Genomic DNA, 24360 nt, shown 5'->3' on the forward strand with positions numbered 1-24360 from the left:
TTGCAAAACAAGAAGTAGCCCAAGTGTAGATAGAAAGTGACTACCCCAACTATAGAAGCATTTTTCAATGCTATCTAAGAAAACTTATCTCTTTACACTTTAGAGGACCAAGATTAGCAACACAAGAGAGGAAGACTAACCCATCTTTATACTATCAGTATATAACATGGAAACTGCTATGTAGTAGGTGCTTAGTAAATGCCTGTGGAACAATTCAACAATTCTGACCTCCTTTCTGTCTCTAGCTCATCATATACCCCCTCTATCTTTCTCCTTAATGCCGTACAGTTCCTCCTTAACTGAGCTATCATTAAATGTCTTTTGCTTTTAATTTTGCATTAAGAAATCTTCTAAAGTTCCCATTTTCTTGAGTGGGCTGCCTTGGGAATTTTTTTTTTCCAGAACACACTGTGCCTCTTTAAACACTTCCAATCTGCTGACTCCCATCACTGAATCTGAGATGCTCGCCAGTTACTGTCGCAGTCATCTCATCACACCTAGCTCATTTCCTCCCAGAAAACCAATGAAATCTGCAGCCTGGGAGCCGCAGGCAAGAATCCTATGGGGAACCTCCACAGCGTGTCCTATCTCTGTTATTTCACGATCCTGTTGGAAGCTCATCCCAGTGGGTTTCCTAAAGAAAAAGCAAGAAAGGAAGAAAGAGAAAAAGAAAAGAAAGCACAGACTGATGAAAATCAGAATGGTTTTCTTAAATAGGTTATTCCTTTTAGTCTTTTAAAATGTAAAGCGACCAGCATACCACAGTCTAATCTGCAGCAATGTATTTTGGTGGCTGTGGCTGCGCCCCGCTGAGGGACAATGGCAGGAGTGATGGTGAGCTGAGCATGGATCCTGAGCCTGCGTGGGAGTGTGACTATAAACCCCATGGAGAAAGGCACGCAGTCCAGCATTTCATGTGATAATTCACCAAACTGCCAGAATCATCAGTCACTGGGCGTTTACATGACTGTTCTCAGCCTAGTCAGATGCAATAGAAACGAATGACTTAAATAGTTCAGGCAGGCAAGGAGGAAATTTCAGCAGGTTCTGATGATTCATTTCTGGCATTTGATTAGAAACTGATTTGAGGTGGGGGGGCGGTGCAGTGGTAGGTCTCCTGAAATCTTGCACTTAACCTGCACATCTATGTTTGTCCATTGCCGGATTTGGGCCTGTTTCTGTGCATTTGGGTTTTATTCCACCCTTTCAGAGATTTCTCTCGAACATGAATAAAATCGCCTTGCTTTAATGGATACACACATTTTATGAAGTGCTAGGATTAAATCAGAGGCATTTGTTTTTACCCTTTTCTAACTCTTTGCAACTCCATGCACTATACAGTCCATGGAATTCTCTAGGCCAGATACTGGAGTGGATAGTCTTTCCCTTCTCCAGGGGATCTTCCCAACCAGAGATCGAACCCAGGTCTCCCACACTGCAGGTGGATTCTTTACCAGATGAACCACAAGGGATAGGAAAGACTAGAGATCTCTTCAAGAAAATTAAATACCAAGGGAACATTCCATGCAAAGATGGGCTCGATAAAGGACAGAAATGGTATGGATCTAACAGAAGCAGAAGATATTAAGAAGAGGTGGCAAGAATATACAGAAGAACTGTACAAAAAAGATCTTCAAGACCAAGATAATGACAATGGTGTGATCACTCATCTAGAGCCAGACATCCTGGAATGTGAAGTCAAGTGGGCCACTACGAACAAAGCTAGCGGAAGTGATGGAATTCCAGTTGAGCTGTTTCAAATCCTGAAAGATGATGCTGTGAAAGTGCTGTACTCAATATGCCAAGAAATTTGGAAAACTCAGCAGTGGCCACAGGAATGGAAAAGGTCAGTTTTCATTCCAATCCCAAAGAAAGGCAATGCCAAAGAATGCTCAAACTACCGCACAATTACACTCATCTCACACGCTAGTAAAGTAATGCTCAAAATTCTCCAAGACAGGCTTCAGCAATACGTGAACCATGAACTTCCAGATGTTCAAGCTGGTTTTAGAAAAGGCAGAGGAACCAGAGATCAAATTGCCAACATTAGCTGGATCATGGAAAAAGCAAGAGAGTTCCAGAAAAACATCTACTTCTGATTTACTGACTATGCCAAAGCCTCTGACTGTGTGGATCACAATAAACTGTGGACAATTCTGAAAGAGATGGGAATACCAGACCACCTGACCTGCCTCTTGAGATACCTTTATGCAGGTCAGGAAGCAACAGTTAGAACTGGACATGGAACAACAGACTGGCTCCAAATAGGAAAAGGAGTACGTCAAGGCTGTATATTGTCACCCTGCTTATTTAACTTATATGCAGAGTACATCATGCGAAATGCTGGGCTGGAAGAAGCACAAGCTGGAATCAAGATTGCCGGGAGAAATATCAATAACCTCAGATATGCAGATGACACCACCCTTATGGCAGAAAGTGAAGAGGAACTAAAAAGCCTCTTGATGAAAGTGAAAGAGAGTGCAAAAGATGGCTTAAAGCTCAACATTCAGAAAACGAAGATCATGGCATCTGGTCCCATCATTTCATGGGAAATAGATGGGGAAACAGTGGAAACAGTATCAGACTTTATTTTTTTGGGCTCCAAAATCACTGCAGATGGTGACTGCAGCCATGAATTAAAAGATGCTTACTCCTTGGAAGGAAAGTTATGACCAACCTAGATAGCATATTCAAAAGCAGAGACATTACTTTGCCAACAAAGGTCTGTCTAGTCAAGGCTGTGGTTTTTCCTGTGGTCATGTATGGATGTGAGAGTTGGACTGTGAAGAAAGCTGAGTGCCAAGGAATTGATGCTTTTGAACTGTGGTGTTGGAGAAGACTCTTGAGAGTCCCCTGGACTGCAAGGAGATCCAACCAGTCCATCCCAAAGGAGATCAGTCTTGGGTGTTCACTGAAGGACTGATGCTAAAGCTGAAACTCCAGTACTTTGGCCACCTCATGCGAAGAGTTGACTCATTGGAAAAGACTCTGATGCTGGGAGGGATTGGAGGCAGGAAGAGAAGGGGACGACAGAGGATGAGATGGCTGGATGGTATCACTGACTCGATGGACGTGAGTTTGAGTGAACTCCAGGAGTTGGTGATGGACAGGGAGGCCTGGCATGCTGCAATTCATGGGGTCGCAAAGAGTCAGACATGACTGAGCAACTGAACTGAACTGAGGATTAAATCAACTTTGAAAAAAAAAAAATCAGCCAGAGAGCGTGTTGTGCAGGCTGCTTAAACACCCCAAACGAAACGCTTTTAATGCTGTGAGCTGAAGGAGCCATTGAAATGAATCATTGCGGGCTCTCTTTATTCAGCAGCCATGACCTATTTAGAACCATGATTCAGCCAGCCTTTCTGGGGAGCTTTCTTCCTTTTGCTTTTAAAAAAGAAAGAGGCAAGGAAGGAAGGAGGGAAAGAAGGAAGGATGGAGAGAGAGAGAGAGAGGAAGAGAGGAAGGAAGAAGAGGTAATAAAAGAAGCCCAGAAACAGAAAGGAGAATGTGGGCTGTCTAGAGTCTCCATTTCCTAAATATTTTAACTTGATCATCTACAGAGGACTTTGGCACCCCACTCCAGTACTCTTACCTGGAAAATCCCATGGATGGAGAAGCCTGGTAGGCTGCAGTCCATGGGGTCGTGAAGAGTCAGACACGACTGAGCGACTTCCCTTTCACTTTTCACTTTCATGCATTGGGGAAGGAAATGGCAACCCACTCCAGTGTTCTTGCCTGGAGAGTCCCAGGGATGGGGAAGCCTGGTGGGCTGCCGTCTATGGGGTCACACAGAGTCAGACACAACCAAAGTGACTTAGCAGCAGCAGCAGTAGAGGACTTAAGTGACGCAGTAAATCTATGGGGTTTCTAATGCATGGGAAATTAGACAGGTGATTTTCTAACCTTCCCTCCTTCAGGAATCATTGCTCCTTCAGAGAGGGCTATTCCTTCTGCTTCACTCCGCTTCACTCCTGAAAGTTCAAGTGCTCAAACCACACCATCTCCTCACTGGTTTCTCTCCCTGGAGTCTCTCTCTTCTTTCAGTTAACTCTGCCCTCCTGTCAGGTGATTTCCCTAAAACACAGCTTCTCGATGTCACCTCAGCTCAACAACTTTGGTGGCTCCTCTTTGCTTTTCTGAGCAAGTTACACTCATTAGTCAACATATTCTTTTTTTTTTTTTTTTTTTGGCTTTTTGCTTTTTTTAGCTATACCGTGTGGCAAGTGCGATCTTAGTTCTCCAACCAGGGATCAAACCTGCATCCCATGCAGTGAAAGTGTGGCGTCTTAACTGCTGGACTGCCAAGGAAGTCCCCGATATATTCTATAAAGCAAATCCAATTTCAGTTCTTTAAATTATTATTTTGCTATTTTTTGATGAATTTCCTTCAGTCGCACGGGCCCACTCCTGTTCTCTGGCTCTGCTGTTTCCTTCTCTTCCTCCCCGATTCCACAGGCTGTTCTCTCTCCCTCTCCTGCGCTATTCCCTGACCTTCTGGTTCCAAATAAAACCTCACCTTCTTCTAAGACAATTACAATCCTAAGAAATTATTCTTTCTTTGGATTTCTTTAAGCTCAAGGAAAAGTATCGTATGGAAAGGCCCCCTACCCTCTAAAATGTTCTTCCCTGGATGCCGAGTATTAAAAAAGAGAACGCAAGAACAAGTTCATGGCAGAGTAGTAATATAATGATGAATGTAGCTTCAGTGTGAATTTTTAACTGAGAAATCATGTGATTGCTCTGTGAGAAGGGAGAAGTTAGATGATGACCTGGACCAACCCTTCCAATGCAGATATTCATCCAACACTCTTCCATCCCAGGCAGATATTTATTGCAGTTTCAGGCTTTCTTCTACCACCATTTAAAAAAGGGCCTGCCCATTGTTATGTGCCTTTCAAGTTTTTTCCCAGCTGGTATAAATTCTACATGATGGGAAGATGCTAGAGGGCTTCTGAAGTTTTTTTTTTCTGGCAGCACTGCACAGCATGGGGGACCCTAATTCCCCAACCAATGATCGAACCCACACCCCCTGGAGCAGAAGTGCAGGCTTAACCACTGCGCCGCCAGGCAAATTCCTGAAATTTGTTTTTATAGTTTTCTCAAACTCCTAATGGATAGCCTATTTCTGAAAAGCTAAAGAAGGGGTAAGGGAGGGCAAGCCATAAGAAAGTCTTTATTCTTTTAAGGAGAAAGAAAGTTGAGTGAATTTTTTTTTCACTCCTCCACTCCTTCCACATCCTGGTGGGGAAACAGGCAAATGAAAAATAAGCCCCAAATAAACACCAGAAATTATGGAAAGGGCTTCAGTGGAAAGAAGGTGCTGATACAGAGGCTAATGGAGAATACGGGGACAGGGGCTTAGAGGGGAGGAGTTAATGCTCATTTTAGAGACTCAGGGAAGGCCTCTCTCTGAGACAAAAGTCTTTAGGCTGAAATCTGAAGGTTGGGAGGAATATGAATTCCAGGCAGAGGTCACAGCTTGTCCAGGGTCTTGGCAGGAAGGAGCTTAGCCGCTGTGGTGTTAGCCAGAGAGGAGGTGGTGAACGGTGTGCCATGACTTCGGGAAGGAGACAGGGCCAGATCATCGGGGTCTTCTAGGCTGTGATAAGGAGTCTGGATTATAATCTCAGAGCACTGGGTTGCCAGGCACAATATAGAACATCCAGATACATTTGAATTTCAGATAAAGAACAACATTTTAGTTCAAGTGTGTTCCAAATACTGCATGGGACATACTTATACTGAAAATTTATTCACTGTTTATTTGAAATTCAAATTTAACTTGGCATCTTGCTTTTTTTTTTTTAAACTAAGTCTTACAACCCTAATTGACAGGCTGCTGAAAGGTTTTCAGTAGGCAAGTGATGGGATCCAATTTGTATTTTAAGAAAATCCCTTTGCTTCTTGGAGACTGGTTTGAGGGGTGGAAACAGTTAAGCTGATGCTTTTGAACTGTGGTGTTGGAAAAAATTTGAGAGTGCCATAGACTGCAAGGAAATCAAACCAGTCAATCCTAAAGGAAATCAATCCTGAATGTTCATTGGAAGGACTGATGCTGAAGCTGAAGCTCTAATATTTTGGCCACCTGATGTGAAGAGCAAACTCATTTGAAAAGACCCTGATGTTGGGAAAGACTGAAGGCAGAAGAAGAGGACGACAGAGAATGAGATGGTTGGATGGCATCATTGACTCAATGGACATGAGTTTGAGCAAGCTCCAGGAAATGGCAAGGACAAGGAAGCCTGGTGTGCTACAGTCCATGCAGTCGCAGAGAGTCGGACACAACTGAGCATCTTAACAACAGTTAAGCGAAGGCAGAGTTCAGGGAGACTCACAGCTGCCCAGGAAAGGGATAGAGGTTGTCTCGCCTTAGAGACCAGTCTTCTCAAACTTTAATGTGCATAGAATCATCAGGGAACCTTGTTAACATGAAGACTTAATTCAGCAGATCTGGGGTGGGATCTGAGGTACTGCATTTTCAATGAGTCTCCAGGAGTTGCTGACCTTGCTGGTTCCTAGAGCAAAGGTCAGCAAACTATGGCTGATTGGCCAAGTCTGGCCTGCTGCTTGTTTTTTGGTAAACAAAATTTCATTGAAACACAGTGGTGTCCATTTGTTTGCACTTCATCTGTTGCAAATAGCCGCTTTTGTGCTATGACGGCAACGTGAAATAGCTGCAACAGAAGACTGTATGGGCCACAAAACTGAAAAAATATTTACTACCTGCCCTGACCTGGAAAGTTTATCTGACACCTGCCCTAGAACACACTTTGAGTAGCAAGGTCTAGACCTGGAATGTTACCATGGAGATGGAGAGACATAAGGGAGAGACATGGACATATTCAAGACACATTTGAGAGAACAGAGTGTGGTCTACACTGGTTCATTAAACATTGACTTCTGATGTGAGCCTAGGAACCCTGAACTGCAGAATCTTAAGCTGTCATGACAGTTGAGAACCTGGCTAATCGATGTTGATATATCTTAGAAATATTTACCCAAGAAGCCCAGGGGGTTCTACTTGACATGAATTTGAATGCATATATCTCTGCACACACAGTGACTAGAAAGATATCACGTAACAGTACCTGGTAACCTGGACGAATCATTCATCCTGCTAGCAAAAAACTGAAGCCAACCTCTGCTCAGACTTACTGTTTGGCTGGTTTGCCGTTTCTCCTAACCTGAACTTCCATGATGTCTATTTTCTCATGAGGGGATGGTCTTTGCAATAATTGCAGAAGGGGAAACCGAGGCACAGCCTTATCACCCCTTCTTGCTCACTCCACCCCCAGGAAGAAACTTCCCTTTCTTCAATCTCTTCTCAGTCTTTTTTGAAAAAATTATAACTATTATCCTCTCTCTACCTCCTAAAGGAAGGGACTATCCAGTGCTCACATAAGAGGAAAAATGACTTTAAAACAAAATACAAGATGATTTTAAAAGGCAGGAGAGAAACACTGCACTTTTTCTGTGCAATTTTCTTTTTAGAGTTGCCACTTTGACAGATTCACTATTTCTCCTGTGTGATAAACTTACAAGGCAACGTCATACAACAAAGTACTACAATGACATCATTTAAAGACAACCCCAGGGTGGTTAAAAGTTATGAATTTCTGGAAATAGCTTTTGATTTTTTTTTTAATCTTTCCAGGATGTTGTATTATGCAGTGATGTAGTAACATCAAATGGCGGCTTCGTGATACATACATTAACACCAACAAGTGAATTCCAGTTTCTGTAGGACACAGTTTACTACTAGGTAGCAATTTAACATTCAGATGCTAAGCTATCTCCTGAAGAGGGGAAGGAAGCTGTTCTGCAGTTAGTCCTTGTGGCTCTTCAATGTTCCTCATGTTATTACACACATTTTTATTAAATATGGCTGCTATCCCTTCCCCAGGTGGGCACTGCAAACCAGTAACAACTGCAGATACGAGATTAAGCTTGTATAACAGACTGCTTTGTTTCACTTAGAAAGCTTAAGTTGCTCAGGGATAATGAATACAAGATACTGTCAGCAGAGCTGAACAAAAACAAATTCTGTGTTGCTTTCATTCATGGCAAAACTTGCGTTTCAGATCAAACTTGCACAAAGACCATCTGCTTGATGCAACACTCTTCCTTCCCAATGCATGGATTTATGTCAGAATCCAAACAGTAATTATATAATTATTAATTATGTAATTATTAAGCTTTGGCAGATTTGGATCTCCAAGTTAACACTGGAGGTGCCTGCCTCAAAATCTCATGGGATACAGCAACGGGGGGGAGGAGGCAAAGTGTTGAAAAATGAAAAAGTCTTCAGATATTCTTCTTTTAAATTCCCTGCCTAAATTTTAAACACTTCAACAAACATGTTTAAATGCCTTACTTTGGTGCCCAGGAGATGAAGGGTGAAAACAAGACAAATAAAGGAAAAGAATTCCCTTTCACGAGGTACCTGAAAGTGTGAGTAGGGAAAAAAAAGGGGAAAGAGAAGGAGTGCTAAGGGGGTTTTGTAATGTGAGGTGGTCTGAAATAAGATTGGAAGGAAGCTTGGAGACGAAAGATTTGGTCTGAGTCAAGCCTTGGAAGCATGATAAAAGGAGTGTTTTATAGAAGGAGGAATCATTAAAAGGATCCACACATTCATTTGCATGAATTAGCAAACCCAGGAGAGTGTCTGAAATGGACTGCAGCGCTGACCTGAAATGGAGGTTACTGAATTCCCCACAACACCCAGGCCTCAGTGGGCACAAAGCAGAGTCACATGAACAAACCTTTCCAGCCAGAGTCGAAAGATCTTCGCCTCCAATGATCTGCATCTCGTCCATGGACTGGTCATTCTAAACGGAAAGGGGGAGATAATATTTTACCATACAAGAAAAGCTGTAAAGCACGTTTCCCCATCTACCCAGCCAGGAGCTGGATTGTGCCTTGCAAATATAGCACAAATAGCTGGTCCTGATTCATGGTTGCCTATGGTTACCAAGAGCCAGTCTCCTGCCACCACGCTTGAGACAAAGCATCCTAATGGCTGATAGCCGAGCCTGTGTGGAGACGGGATGGAGGGAGCGGGGAGAGGACAAGCAAATCTAATTTTGGAACAAAATAAAACCATGGAAGGTGCCTGAGCCTATTCTGTGGCAGATGGAATTGGAGAAGACAGTCATGCTCCTGGACTTCCCTGGGTGGTTGGGGCTATGGAGGGGGGAGCTGGGGAGGGGGCCTAGCGTTTGTCAGCTGTGCCAGCAGCCCCAGTTACAGCCCTGCAGTGGGGAACAATTAGACTGTGGTTCCCACAGAGGTTAGAGACCCCCTCTCCTCACTACCAACGTGGGTCCAATCCCTTATCTGTATCAAGGGCAATTCTAAAAGGCCGCAGATCAAGAAATATTACACTTAGATTGTGAGACAAGGATGATGAAGCCTCAGGAACTTTCTGGAATTCAGGAATATGAGACTAGAATCCCGTTTAGAAGACTTTTCACAATACCTTGTAATAACCTATAATGGAAAAGACTCTGAAAAGAATATTTTATATATATATATGTATGTATGTATGTATGTATATATATATATATATATATATATATATATATGCTTCCCTTGTGGCTCAGATGGTAAAAAACCTGCCTGCAATGCAGGAGACCTGGGTTTGATTCCTGGGTTGGGAGGATCCCCTGGAGAAGGGAATGGCTACCCACTCCAGTATTCTTGGCTGGAGAATCCTGGACAGAGGAGCCTGGCAGGTTACAGTCTATGGGGTCACAATGAGTCAGACACAACTGAGCAACTAACACACACACACGCGTATATGTATACATATAGCTGAATCACTTTGCTGTACACCAGAAACTAACACAACATTGTAAATCAACTGTACTTCAGTTTTAAAAAAGAGACTTTTCACTTAAGTCCTATTAGAGATTATAAGCATTCCTTTTCACAGTATATATATGGGACATCATTCTGCCTCAATTAAACCTCTCTCTCTCTCTCTCACACACACACACGTAATAAAATATGAGTTGTTTCTTAGTAAATATCACAATAGAATAACAAGGGGGCAGAACAGGTTAAAAGAAGGCAAGCAACTTATTTTCTGGCTTCCTTGCAAAGATGCATTAGAGGAACTGAAGGCGACATCCTATAGGCAATTGGTTTCATGATCAAGCAAGACTGCGGTGACACTGCAGTCCCTTCATCCGAATGATAAGCTAAGTGAGAAGACACCAACAGAGGGAATAGACGTATGATGCACTGAACCAGGAAGTATCTTTGGTGACTGCTGTTGTTTTGGCCAGTTCAGTGCTTTTCTCCCTTATTCTGGCAAGAAGGCCCTGCCTTTTGTTGGGGAGGGAGGTCATTCCCCTAAAGGAATTTTCCTGGGTTAGTTTGAATTGGATTCTGTCACTTGCAACTCAGAGTCTAGACCTAGAGATACATTGTCACGGCAATGGTCATCAGAATGGAAAAAACAAAAAAGCCAATCAACCAATATAATAGTTTTACCAGTAAAGCAGCATTTTGTTTTTCACCTTACTGCTCAACAGAAAAAAAAAAAGACCTTAAAACATTCTTACTTTCAGTCTGAAAGCATTTATTCCTAACTGCAAAGGAGTGGTGACAATGCTTGAAATGTTTGAAAGTGCCCCATAAGTTAGATAAAACCAATAATTTTCTTCTTATGGGAACTGAGAGCCAAAGGAGAAAATCAGACTATCCAGAATCCACTGGTCTTTTGCTGTTTTGGGTTTTTTTTGTTGTTTTTTTCAAACACCTCTGCTTGAGTCAAGTTTTTACTGTCCCATTAGCAAAGCAAGTTTTACTGTCCCATTAGCAAAGCAAGTCACGTGAACAAGCCCAGCATTAATCTGAGAAGCAATCATTAAGTAACAGAATGAAGTACATAGATACAGGGAAGCCATTTAATTAGGGTCACTGATGCAATCACTCTGCACAGTGGTTCATAAACATCCTTATATTCCTAGGATTGATGTATCCTTTTTTTTTTTTAACATCATTGATTTTGATTTGAAGATATTTTACTTGGGATTGTTCATCTGATCTTCATAAGACTGGCCTGTACTTTCCTTTCTTTTGCTACCTCTGTGGATTTTTAAAGCAAGTTATACAAGCCTCATGAGTTGGGTGGTTCTTTGTCTTTTTTCTGTATGCTCGAAGTTCGTATGTGAATGAATTTATCTATTTTGCTAAGGTTCAGTAGAGCTCAGAATAGATATTATTTAATCCCCAATTTACAAATGAGGAACTGGAGGCAGTAAGAGTTTGAGTAGCTTGCCCAAAAAAGGCACTACTAGTGAGGGGAACCAGTTCAGTTCTAGGACTGTCTGGCTTGGCATTATTCTTGTGTTAACAACCCCCATCCCCCACAACATTCCTAGAAGGTAGAAATAATAGTGCATCTTTGAGAGTACCATGGAGAAGAATTGGGTCCTGGTTGTACTAAGGAAGTAAAATATATAATAAGCTGAAATGGCTAGGAGAAATACACACCTTGGTAGAAATGCTGGTAACGGTTGTGTGGATTTATTTAAGTGGCAAAGGAAGGGTGGGCGGGAGGCTCAAGAGGGAGGGGATATATGTATATACAGCTGATTCACACTGCTGTACAGGAGAAATTAACACAACATTGTGAAGCAATTATACTCCAATTAAAAACATTAAAACAAACGAATAAAGAGCAAAGGAAGTCTCCAACATTTAGTCCAGGCATCCTCAGATAGAAACATGTTGGAAATTACTAGTTTTGGTGACCTGGTCTCCAGGTACAAAAAAGAGCTCAGCATGTATAGTGACTGCTCGTACAAAAGAGAATTTGGACTGTTTAGATAATGTTCAGGAAAAAACAAAGCCAAGTAAGAATAAATATCCTGAATTCCTTTTGAGGAACGGGAAGGGGACGAGTAAAGAAAACAAATAAACAAAAGAATCACTCTCTCAGCCACTCATTTCCAAAGTCAGACAGACTTGCTTCAGAATCCATACATGCACAGACTTTCTCAACATTCTCAGCCTCCACAGATGCCTTAACTTTGTTTTTTTCCCTCTTCTTTTCAGCCTTATCCTTCCTCTCAGCTATTCTCCTGTGCTCAGTAAGGTCAACGACACTATATAAAATACAGGCAAACCCCTAACCAAAACAGTTCGTTATAGCACTTCCCTGGTGATCAGTGGTTGAGAATCTGCCGTCAATGCAGGGGATACACGTTCTATCCCTCGTCTGGGGAGATTCCACATGTTGCTGGGCAAATAAGTCCGTGTATCAAAACTACTGAGCCTGGGCTCTAGAGCCTGCTCTTTGCAACAGGAGAAGCCACGGCAGTGAGAAGCCTGCACACTGCAACTCGAAAGCAGCCCTTGCTCACCGCAACTACAGAAAGCCCGCGTGCAGCAACAAAGACCCAGCACAGCCAAAAATAACAAAATAAGTAAGGAAATATTTTTCCATAAACACAAACAGTTCATTATAAGAAGTTTTAATGGTCAAAGTGGAGAGCTTCTAATGAAAATGTTGCAGTGTTGAAAAATTTTTCAAAAACTCTAACATGTGGTACAAAGTCAGATAACAAGGAGAGATGAATCAGTTCAGTGTTTACTTTTCAACCAGTGGTGGATATAGGACATGACCCTTAACTCGGTCCCTGAGTCCTTTAAGCCACCTAGGGTCAAAGTGGAGGTCACAGGGCAGTGGCTTGTATGTCTGCCCTTTGCTTCACCCAGAGAAACTCCACTTATCTCTGTTGTATTAACTGGGTTCAAGGTAAGAAGTGCCAAGTCACTTCAATCATTTCCAACTTTGTGTGACCCCATGGACTGTAGCCCCCCAGGTTCCTCTGCCCATGAAATTCTCCAGGCAAAAATACTAGAGTGCGTTGCCATGCCCTCCTCCAGGGAATCTTCCCTCAAGGTAAGATGGTGGGAACCAAAAAGTTTGAAAACTCTTGTGTCAATATTTTTGCTTCCTTTTAAACAGACTTGCCATCTGTTTGGTTCTTGCTCATTTAAATATCCATTTGTTTCTGAGGTCATTTTTGTTTAGAATCTCATTTTTACAATATGTGGATGAGCTGTGAGAAAGCAAAACATGGCAACTGGTAAACAGGCAGCTGGGGGGTCCCTACATGCCCTTGGGGACCAGACTGCCTGGGTTCCAGTCCCAGCCCCACCTTCTATGAGCTGTCCAACCTCGAGGAAGCGACTTAACCTTTCAGTACTCTAGTGTCCTCATCTATAAAAAGACAATGTCAATCAATGTTAATAGTTCCTACCTCCTAGCATTATTGGGAGGAGTAAATGAATTAATATGAATTGAGCACTGAGTCCTGGTGTGTAACAAGAAGCAGTTCCTAAAGCCTTGGCTTACCCCAGGATCATCATCTACTTTTAGTCTAAGAAACTTGCATGTCTACCCAAGTTTCTCAGCTTGGACCTCGTGATGATTCTTTGCACAGTTCATTGAGTCCATCATCGATACATGAATGTCTCGTGCTTTGGGGAAAAGGTTTCTGAGGCTGACGACTACCCATGAGGCGTGTGGTTAAGGAGGACTCCTGTCCTGTGGCAACTGTGCATCAGGGCTACAGTCTTGGTTAAAAACAAGCTCCATTGTATGCTCCTTCAGGGTTTCTCAGTGATCCCCCAGCTCCCAAGCGGTGGTGTCTGAATCTTTAGAGTGGACCATTTGGTGGATATAATTACCCACATCACTCCTCTCTGCTGTTTTCATCTTTCTCCCAATGGACAGAAGCCACCTGGAAATCATGCTCGGATCCTCTTTTCTCCTTATCACCTCTCATCTATTCTTTGTAGGAGCCGTTTACAGTCAATAGAGCAGAGAGTTAACCTTGAAATTGCTTCACAAGATGGCAGGTGACGAGCTGCAGAACAGGAGACTGGATGGCCGGGCTTCGGATAGTTTTCCCAACCCGGGCTGCAGTTTTGCTTGGGGATCATGAGCTGCTCCAGTTCTTCCCTTTGATTCACCGTCTTAGCTTAAGGTAATTTAAAATAGATTTACACTACTTGTCAACAGCAGAACCTTGACTAAGATTTCATACCAATTTACAGGAGAACTCAATATGTGCAAATATTGATAAGTATGATTAGTGACAACTTACTCACAACACATCACCACGCCTCACCGTGCTGCACGAGATCCTAGGCGTCTCCAGCACGATGGACTGCTTCTTCCCCCACGTCTTAGCTGGTGGCTGCTCCTGTCTCCTCTCTCTGTCTTTCTTCAAGGGAGTAATTCTTACTCTTTCCTCAAGACTCAGTTCAGGCATGATCTCTTCCAGGAAGCTCTCCTGGAGTCCTCTGCACTTGATCTGTGTCTGATAACACTCTCTAAATGTCAACAGGTCACGTCCAACTAGAATTTTCTGAGGATGCAGCAACTGCCAGTGGCATGAAAACTTCAGCACAAACAGCCTGATTTTCATCCTAATTACACCCCCTCTGGCCGACGCATTGTGGCATCCAGTGTTTGTTGAGCGACACTGAAGTATCTGCATACATGTGTTTGCTATATTTTTAATACTCCTTCCACTACCCACATTACAATACTAAGTGTTCTCAGGCAGCACTTGGTTTCCCTTGCTCTAAGTTCTTCTTCCAGCTGTCCAGGAACTAGAAGGAGCTTATTGCCCAATGGAGACAGAGAGAAAAAAAAAAAAAAATACAGATAAACAAACACATGGGAAAATATCTGTAAAGTTCGACTGAAAGTGGACACAAAGGAAGCTGACTTGAGCAACCTGGAAAATGCTAAGACTGAAAGAATACAGACCTTCCTCTGTGATGTCGGAGTGATTCCCACCCATAAAGAAACTGTTGCTTTACTCTTATTACTACTCTATTACACTGGTTTCCAAAGCGCCTTGTCAATACTTTGAAAAAAATATAAATGCAAAAATCCATGTGAATTCTGAACATGAAAAATAAGAAAACAGGAATTATTAAGATGCATCAGGAATTATGAAGATCAGTCATTCATTTCATGATGAGTAAAGGATGTATTTTAAAGCCAAACTAGCATTTAACCAGGAAAAAAATATGTATGTATCAGCATGTACAATTTAGCTCAGCTGAAGGGACACGCACATTTTGCATTTTCTAAATTTGGTGTGTAGCTTTTGCAAGCACGGTTGAGACTTTATTCGAAGACAAAATGGCTTTCTGTTTAATGACAATGATCTATTGCTCTACTGTGACCGGTATTCCATGCCACCCATTCTCCATGAGAGGTACTGGCTAGCTAAGAGTAATCCCTACCCAACAGAGAAAGGCTCTTTTCTTCAAGAGAAAGAAAGCAATTTTGGGTCAGAAGAAGCAACCACAATAATAAGAAGAAGCTATAGGGTGGCAGGAATAATGAAGGGTCACCAAGAAAAAGGAAAAAGGAAGGGAAAAGGAGAAAAGTGGACCTTTACTTCAATTTAGTTATAAAAGGCCCCAGAAAGGAGGAAACTAAGTTTAAAAACAGATTCAGTGACATTGCTTTACATGGACTCTGAAACCTTGAAGCCTTCTTTTTGAAACCTTTCAAAACCTTCTGTTTTGAAACCTGGTATGGATTTGTTGCTTTGGTTTAAATTACGTTTTTAAATTATGAATCAGAAGGAAAAAACAAATTGAGCCCTTGACGCATGTCAGCGACCCCAAAGGGCTTCAGTAAAATCTACGTGTTCAAATGTGGATGACCATATCCCAGTGGTAACTTTTCTTTCTTTCTTTTTTTCTTATAAACTTCATCATTTCTTTAAAAAAAATTTTTTATTTGGTTGCATTAGGTCTCAGTTGCTGCACCCAAGATCTCTCCTGTGTCATGTGGCTCTTCCGTTGAGGCAGGAGGACGCTTTAGTTGCAGAGCACGGACTTAGTTGCTCCTCAGCATGTAGGATTTAAGTTCCCCCACTAGGAATTGAACCAGCGTTCCCTGCATTGCAGGGCGGATTCTTAACCACTGGACTACCAGGGAAGTCCTAACTATCTCTTGAAAGGTCATTTTCGCCACACAGTATTTTTCCCCTAGATAACCCAAGGAAGATTTATAACTGTAATTCTAAATAAAAGAATTCAAATGGAAATTGTTGTTCAACACTAAAGAAATCTTAAACCAGCTCTTACAGACCCATTTTAAGATTGCCAGGGGCTGGGATGGTGAACACGAAAGGCGGAGGGGGAGGACTGCTAGGACACCCTGAGCTGAGCAGACCTCCAGAACACACACTGCTTTCTGGCATTAGACTGAATCTACCTTGTTCCCACCCGGGTGTACTCTGGGACCACAAGGTTCTGCTTCCTTGTGTGACTTCTCAGCTCAAAATATTTTTTCAGTTGCCCATGCCTACAAAAAGGAGTCTCATTTTGTCATTGCATTGGGCTGGGCCATCCTTAGAGTCAGGCAAGAGAAGTCTTGCATGTCACAAATACCAAAACACAAAGACATTTGTTTTCTTTTTGGTCTTAAAAGGCAGTTTTGGGGGAAACTCTGGGACAGTTTGAGCTAATGGGAATTATGCAACAGGGAAATGTGTGCTGAAATGGGCTTTGTGCCTCACCCCCCACCCTTGCAGGGTCAAGTTAAGTTGTTGTAGGGAAGGTGGCAGTGGCCTACCTTGGGAAACCAGACAAAAAGGGGTTGGTCTGTTTTCAAGCTGGCTGCCCTCAATCATCCAAAGTAGGTGCCTCAGAGACTGGAGTCCCCGGATAACTGTGTTCCCTCCCACCTCTGTGCTCAGGGATAGGGTCTTTGGGGGCATCTGAGTTAGCAAAGAGAGGTATGAAGAATCCAGCTGCCCCAACCCCCTGGAGAGCTTAACCTTGCCAGTCCCATGCGGGGTTCAGGCAGGCTTGGTCACCACCCAGGTTCTGGGCCCAGCTGGTGCCCCGCCCTGCCCAAAAGGCACTTGGCTCTGCCCAGGCTTGTCCACTGCTGAGACGAGCACCACTCCTATGGCCTCCAGTGCAGGTGATCTGGCTGGAAACATGAGCCCGGCCATGGACAAATCTATAAAGTGTCAAAACCTTAACTACTTAGGCATATGACAGGTGAATCTCCATTTGTTCTCTTGCCCTGAGCCCCATACATATAAGGGGCAAGGCTGACTTTGAGAACCATTTACTGAATGCTAGGGGCTATAATGCTAAGGCCACTGCTTACATGAGTCCAAACAAAATCCTGTAAGACATGATCCAGCAATCATGCTCCTTGTTATTTACCCACAGAGTTGAACACTTGGGTCCATACCAAAATTCACACCCTAGCCACTGTGGAGCAGTATAGAAGTTCCTCAGAAAAAAAAAAAAAATAGAATTACCATCTGATCCAGCAATCCCACCCCTGGGCATATATTCAGACAAAACTCTAATCCAAAAAGAGACTTATAACCCAATGTTAATAGCAGCACTATCCCTAATAGCCAAGACATGGAAACAACCCATTAGAATGTACAACACCAAGAATGAACCCTACTGTAAACTATGGACTTTGGGTAATGATGAATCAATGTAGGTTCATCAGCTGTCAGAGATGTTGATAATGGGGGAGGATGAGGGTGTGTGAGGGCAGTGGGTATATGGGAATTCTTTGCCCTTTCCCCTAGATTTTGCTGTGAACCTGAAATTGCTCTAAAAAAATAAAGTCCATTAAAAAAAATCTTGAGGCAACAGGTAACTTAAAAAAACATTTAAATAACTTTGCCGAAAGCTTCCCAGGTGGCTCAGTGGTAAAGAATCTGCCTGCCAATGCAGGAGACCCGGGTTCGATCCCTGGGTCAGGAAGATCCCCTGGAGAAGGAAATGGCAACCCACTCCAGTATTCTTGCCTGGGAAATCCCACGGACAGAGGAGCCTGGCGGGTTACAGTCCATGAGGTCACAAAGAGTCAACTTAGTGACTAAACAACAGTAACAACAAACGTTGCCAAAGATCCCACAGCTGAAAAGTGAGGGAGCTGAAGACAGAGCAGGGACTGACCCTCTGTCTTGCTCCATCTAACCCATAAGTCCTATACTTCTCTCTTGGGTCTGATCAGAAGCTGCCTTTCTGTGTGACTTGACCCTTTACCCCTTCTGCACATGAATCATCTGTGCAGACTGTGATCTCTGCAATGGGACCTGACAGTCTGCATTTCCAACAAGCTCCTGGACGACAAGGATGGAGCAGGTCCAGAGGGGACACACTGAGTTGCCTGGGTCTGCGCTCTGCCCATACCAACCTGCTGACCGAGTCGCTACTGTGTCTTACTGATGCTTCCTCCACCCAGAATGTCTTTCTGCCACATCTCTGCTTGTAAAAAATGTAGAAATACAAATTAAAGTCTACTCGCATGATAAGTCGTCACCTGACCCTCACCAACCCCCAGACCCCTACCAACAGCCAGAATCAATTGGTCCTTCTGATGCGCTTTCCTGGCCTTCAGCACCATTTCAAGCAGTGCTTGCTTCTTTCTCGTTAGGTGGCACCTCTCTGCTCACTGGCTGTGCATCTGTTCACTTCTGCTATTTTGAAAGCATGCTGAGAGGGACTCTATCCCTTTCATCTTTACAGGTTCCTTAACACCAAGTGGGGCTTTGTATGCAGAAAGGAACATGACCCCACCTTGCCCCCTTCTTTAGCCCCCTGATGTTGGTCCTCTCTTCTATAAAATAGGAAAATTTAACACCTACCCATTTGGATGGTTGTGAGGTTTAAATTAAATGTCGTCATGTGTAAGGACTTCTTAACCACTGGTGGCCAGTGGTTAAGAATCCACCTTTCAATGCAGGGGATGGGGGTCTGACCCTGGACCTAAGATCCTAAATGCTGCAGGGCAACTAAGCCCATGCCCTGAAATGAACACTCCGTGCAGCCAAAAATTTAAAAAAAAGTCATATGTAAAATACCTTACCCACAGTAAGCCACTGATAAATATGTACTGAATTGGATTTTCTCTTTTATTATCTAAATAAGGAAAGGATGTGGATTTTTAAAAATTGAGTTAATGATAGATCCAGGCCTAGTGCCAGGGATCTTAACCTTTATTCCAGTCATTTTTTCCACTCTGTCAAGTTCTACTGTACTTTATGTGAGTAACATTCCCAGTCATTCATATGACTAAAATTCATCAGTGTTTACAGAAGAAACCCAGAATATTGCTTCCTGGTTCACATTTCCTGTACAAATCAGCGGCTAAAATTCAGACAGGGCTTACAAATAAAAGGCATTGATATATTCTTACATCTTGGTAAATAATAAAGTAACATATTTCATATCCATCTATAATGTAATGGCATGTCTATGAAACTCAACACAACCAAATTTAAAAATAGGAAATGGTTCCAGATTAAACATGATTGTTCAAAAGAAAATAAATGATTATGATCAACGAGAACGATTGCCTTTACGGATTACTCACTGGGACACCTTGGCAAACTCACCTGATTTCTCATTTACTTATCTCAAAAACACAGATACTACAAACCGCCTTACTTATTTCAGAGTTCAAGGAATGAGCAAAAAAAAAAAAAAAAAAGGCCAATTTATGCAAATACCATAAAAATCCAGCAAACTTTCTATGTGTAAAAAATCATTAGCAGTATCTTTAGATATAATCCAAAGCTGAGGGGAAAGGCAATTTATGTGAAACCTACAGAAAGTGGAAGACTTGGGGAGGTCCAACTATTAAGTGTTTCATCTACTATTACTATGTTTTAGATTTATGGTCTTGGCTTCCAACTGCTCCAGGTACCTAAATGAGCCACGAGCCATGTTAGGAGGTCAGAGAGCAGAATGCTTCTAGAGCCACCTTCCCTTCTTCAGAATAAGAAGAGATGGTTTATTTGATGTAGGCATGTTGATTGGCAGTGCAGGCTTGCAGATTCCTTCAGTATGAAGTCATGTCTTCAAAACTGGGTGGGGCGCTGACTTATTAAATTTTTTCTTTTCCTCTGGAAGCCAGGGCTTGGAAGTTGCTGAAGATGACATGCGAACTGAGTTGGGTGGTCTTGAGAAAATTCTGTGTAAACAGCATTGCTCATCGAAAAGCAGCACAAAACACTGCACATCTGTCTGTCCATATAAGACAAACGGAATCTGGACTCCATTAATGGGCCTGAGGAATAAATTATTCTCTAATAAATGTTTTTATAATCGCAGTGGAAAGGAAGGTCCAGGACACCAAAGGAAATGAGACTCTGCTGGACCGATCTGTCAGCGGAAGCCTGGAGGAGGAGTGGGAGGAGGAAGAAGTCCACAGCTGTGCCTGATGCAGGAGAGGTTGTGCCTTCTCAGAAGATGGGGAATATAGAAGCTCCAGGAGGGTACCTTATTCTAGACTGCCAAGGAGAATGCCAGATCACTCCGGGAGGGCGGCTTTCGCCCTCAGCTTTTTCTGGATGATCCAAGAACAATTTAATGAGACATTCAACTGAGGCTTCAGACCTGATGATCTCTATGTCCTGAAGGTCACAAAGTCCACGTGATGTGGGCTAATGAGCTCCAGCAACTATGGAACAGGGCACCTGGGTTATCTGGGTTTTGCATCCAGATACGGCTAACGCATGAAATACCTACTCTTCTCCCCCCCTGCCCCATCAAATGTTTGCTGTCTTTGCCTGATGAGCACAAGGGCCTTTGTTTTGTCAGGGGCAGAACAGAGGAAGTTTGACTGACGCAGACGTGGCGGGGAGAGAAGAGGAGGCTGGAGTGTGATGTGGTCTCTGTTCCCTGTCTGGCTCGCTGGTTTACATTTGAGCCCCAGTGTTGGAGGACTGAACTGCTCTCCTTACAGGGGTGATAGGTCTGAAGCATGGTAGGCTCAGAATTGCCTGGAGCCCCTGCCTCTGCGAGAAACCTGGTCCAGCCTGGAGACCCAGGGGCTGGCTCTCTCATAATAAAGCCCACTAGGGAAGGCTTCCTTAATGATGCTAGCAAGAGGCTTCTCAGGCAGTTGGAGTGGGGGCTGGCCAGAGAGGAGGCGGATGCACTGTGCTAACTGTGGCTGACAGACTGGTCTATAGACACACGTGAGGACCCATTTGGGGACCCTCAGAAATAACTGAAGAATACTTTCTTGACTGGCTAGAGGGGAAATGCCCAACCCCAATTCAATGCACTTTGGGCCTACTCATAAATGGATCCAATTTTGTATTTACCAACTGGTAATGCCAAAGGTCAAAGCTACACAGAAAATGGTGTAGAGTTCTGGAAATTTCAGGTATTTATTTGGCATTTAGGTAATCTTCCTCTGCCTACACCAAATTCATTTGCAATGGAAGTCACAATGTCTTTAACATTGTGGAGCTCGTGAAACTATTTTATCATCCACCTTGCTTTTTCATTTAAAAAACGTTAAGGCAATGATTTTTATTATTGTGGTAGTTTCGAAATTTCATTATACTTTGGATAAGTCTCTGTGACTTCTGTTTCTTGCCAAGATAGAATAACAAAGACCAGATTTACCCTCTTGCAAGTCACACAGACTTTTTGGTTTCCCAGTGCATATAAAAGTTATGTTTGCATTATATGTAGTCCAAGAAGTACACAATACCATTATAGCTAAAAAAGTGTATGTTTCTTAATTTAAAAATACTTTGTTGGTGGTCCAATGGTTGAGAATCTGCATGTCAATTGCAGGGGACACAGGTTTCATTCCTGGTCCAGGAGGATACCACATGTCATAGGGCAACTAAACCTGTGAGCTCCAACTCCTGAGCCCTCAAGCTGCAGCTACTGAAGCCCACACGCCCTGGAGCTCACGCTCTGCAACAAGAGAAGCCACCACAATGAGAAACCTTCAAACTGCAACTAGAGAGTAGCCCCCACTTACTGACAGGAGAGAAAGTCCACATGTAGCAATGAAGACCTGTGCAGCCAAAAAGGAATGAATGAATGAATGAATGAAAGAAACAACTGTTGATACTTGCAGGGCTTCTCTAGTGACTCAGATGGTAAAGAATCTGCCTGCAGTGCAGAAGACCTGGGGTCAATTCCTGCGTTGGGAAGATCCCCTGCAGGAGGGAATGGCTCCCCACTCCAGAATTCTTGCCCAGAGAATTCCATGGACAGAGAAGCCTGGTAGGCTACAGTCTATGGCGTTGCAGAGACAGACATGACTGAGTGACTAACACTGAAACAATGAATTGATACTTTTAACAACAGCAATAAAAAATATTTCATTGCTAAAATATGTTAGCCATCATCTGAGCCTTCAGTGAGCTGAAATCTCTTTGCTGGTAGAGGGTTTTATTGTAATGCTGATGGATTGGGGTGATATTTCCTGAAGGCTGAGGTGGCTGTAGCAACTTCTTAAAATAAGACAACATTGAAGTTTGCTGCATCGATTGACTCTTTCCTTCAAGAACAATTTCTCTGGGGCATGCAATGCTGATTGGCAGCATTTTACCCACAGCAGAATGAGAACGTCTTTCAAAATTGGAGACAATCCTCTCAAACGCTTGCTGCTCCTTTACCAGCTAATTTTATGGGATAGTCTAAATCCTTTGTTGTCATTTCAACAACTGATTAATTTTGCCATCTTACATGGGCATGATTCATGGCGCCTCAATACAATTACAACAGTAACATCAAAGATCACAGATCATCCTAACAAGTATAATACTATAAAAAAGTCTTAAACACTGTGAGAATTACCAAAATGCGACACGGACACAGGGAGCAAATGCTCTTGGGAAAACGGCGACAACAGACTTGTTTGAAAATGGCATGAAATAAACTTCAACCTGTAAAAAAGCGGTATGAAACTATATATGAAAAGAATACATGAAACTAAATGAAGTGAAACACAGTAAAATGAGGTATGCCTATATGTTGTTTTAATCTGTTCAATTTGTAGTAATATGTCCCGCAGCAACAGAGAAGTCATACAATGAAAAGGAGTTAATGGCAGACGGGACACTGCAGAAGAAATGATCAGTGAACTTGATATGATTAGTGAACTTGATGACAGCAATAGAGAGTATTCAAAATGGAACAGAGGACAAAGAACTTAAAAAAAGTAAAAAGATCATTAATTAGCTGTCGGCCAATTTTAAGACATTACCTACTGTTACTGTTAAGTCACTTCAGTCGTGTCCGACTCTGTGTGACCCCATAGATGGCAGCCCACCAGGTTCCCCCGTCCCTGGGATTCTCCAGGCAAGAACACTGGAGTGGGTTGCCATTTCCTTCTCCAGTGCATGAAAGTGAAAAGTGAAAGTGAAGTCACTCAGTCGTGTCCGACTCAATAGATGTGTAATTAGAGCACCTGAAACTGAAGTGGAGAAAAGACAATTAGAAGAAATAATGACCGAAAAACTTCCGTGTTTGGTGAAAAGTACAAATCCACAAACCTCAGAAGCTCAATGAAATCCAAGTACAAGCAACATAAAGAAAAATACACCAAACCATAAAAATAATGATGATATACTTCTGATTAGAAACAAGTCAAGTAAGGAAATAACTGACTCAATGGACATGAGTTTGAACAAACTCTGGGAGATAGTGAAGCACAGGAAAGCCTGGTGTGCTGAAGTCCACGGAGTCACAAAGAGTCAGACACAACTTAGCGACTGAACAACAAGGAAATAATGGAAGTACACATTTAAATTACTGAAAAAAGACTGTCAACCTACTCCGAAAAACTATCTTTCAAAAACTGAGAGTGACACAGAGGTGGTTTCAGACAAACAAAAGCTGAAATAATTCATCACCAGCAGAGCTGTACTATAGAAAACATTAAAGGAAGAACTTCAGATAAGAGGAAAATGACATGGGAAGGGAATGTGGATCTTCATGAAGAAATGAACAGCACAGGAAATGGTGACTACAGGAGTAAACATAAAATATTTTTTTCTTAGTATACCTCTTTTTTAAAACATAAACTTTTACTTTTGGAATAATTTCAGACTTACAGAACAGTTACAGATTAGTATGGTGGTATTTGGATATATGCTGCCTTCAGACACCAACTTTGCATGTTCAGGAACAAACTGGTTAAAACTAAAAGGAAAGAGAAACACATAACATCACCATTCATTAAAGAAATACAAATGACAATAAGATGGTTTTATTCCTTTGAATAGCTGAAGTTAACAACCATACCAAATGCGGGTGAGGATGCAGAGCAAGTGGAACTCACACTGAGGGGAATATGAAAAGGTGCAGCCACTTTGGGAAACAGTTGAGCAGTTTCTAAGAAAGTTAAATATGCATCTACTACAAAGTCCAGGTATTCATTCACCACTAGGTATTTACTAAGAGAAAAGAAAGCTTATCTCCATACAAAGATCTGTTACAGATGTTCATAACAGCTGTACTTGCAATAGCCCCAAACTGAAAACTTCTATGTCCACCAACAGGTACCAAGTG

General features: G+C 42.5%; 1 protein-coding gene across 1 annotated transcript in view; it reads right to left on the bottom strand.

Annotated features, from left to right (window-relative positions):
- The window catches only part of PRTFDC1 (phosphoribosyl transferase domain containing 1), a 104063-nt gene that overhangs the window by 13465 nt on the left and 66238 nt on the right, over window positions 1-24360 (bottom strand). The window contains exon 4 of the mRNA XM_052651115.1: window positions 8763-8828. Coding sequence (XP_052507075.1) covers window positions 8763-8828 — 66 coding nt within the window. The remainder of the gene's footprint in view (window positions 1-8762; window positions 8829-24360) is intronic.

The sequence above is a fragment of the Budorcas taxicolor genome, chromosome 13, assembly GCF_023091745.1.
Source record: "Budorcas taxicolor isolate Tak-1 chromosome 13, Takin1.1, whole genome shotgun sequence".
NCBI lineage: Eukaryota > Metazoa > Chordata > Mammalia > Artiodactyla > Bovidae > Budorcas > Budorcas taxicolor.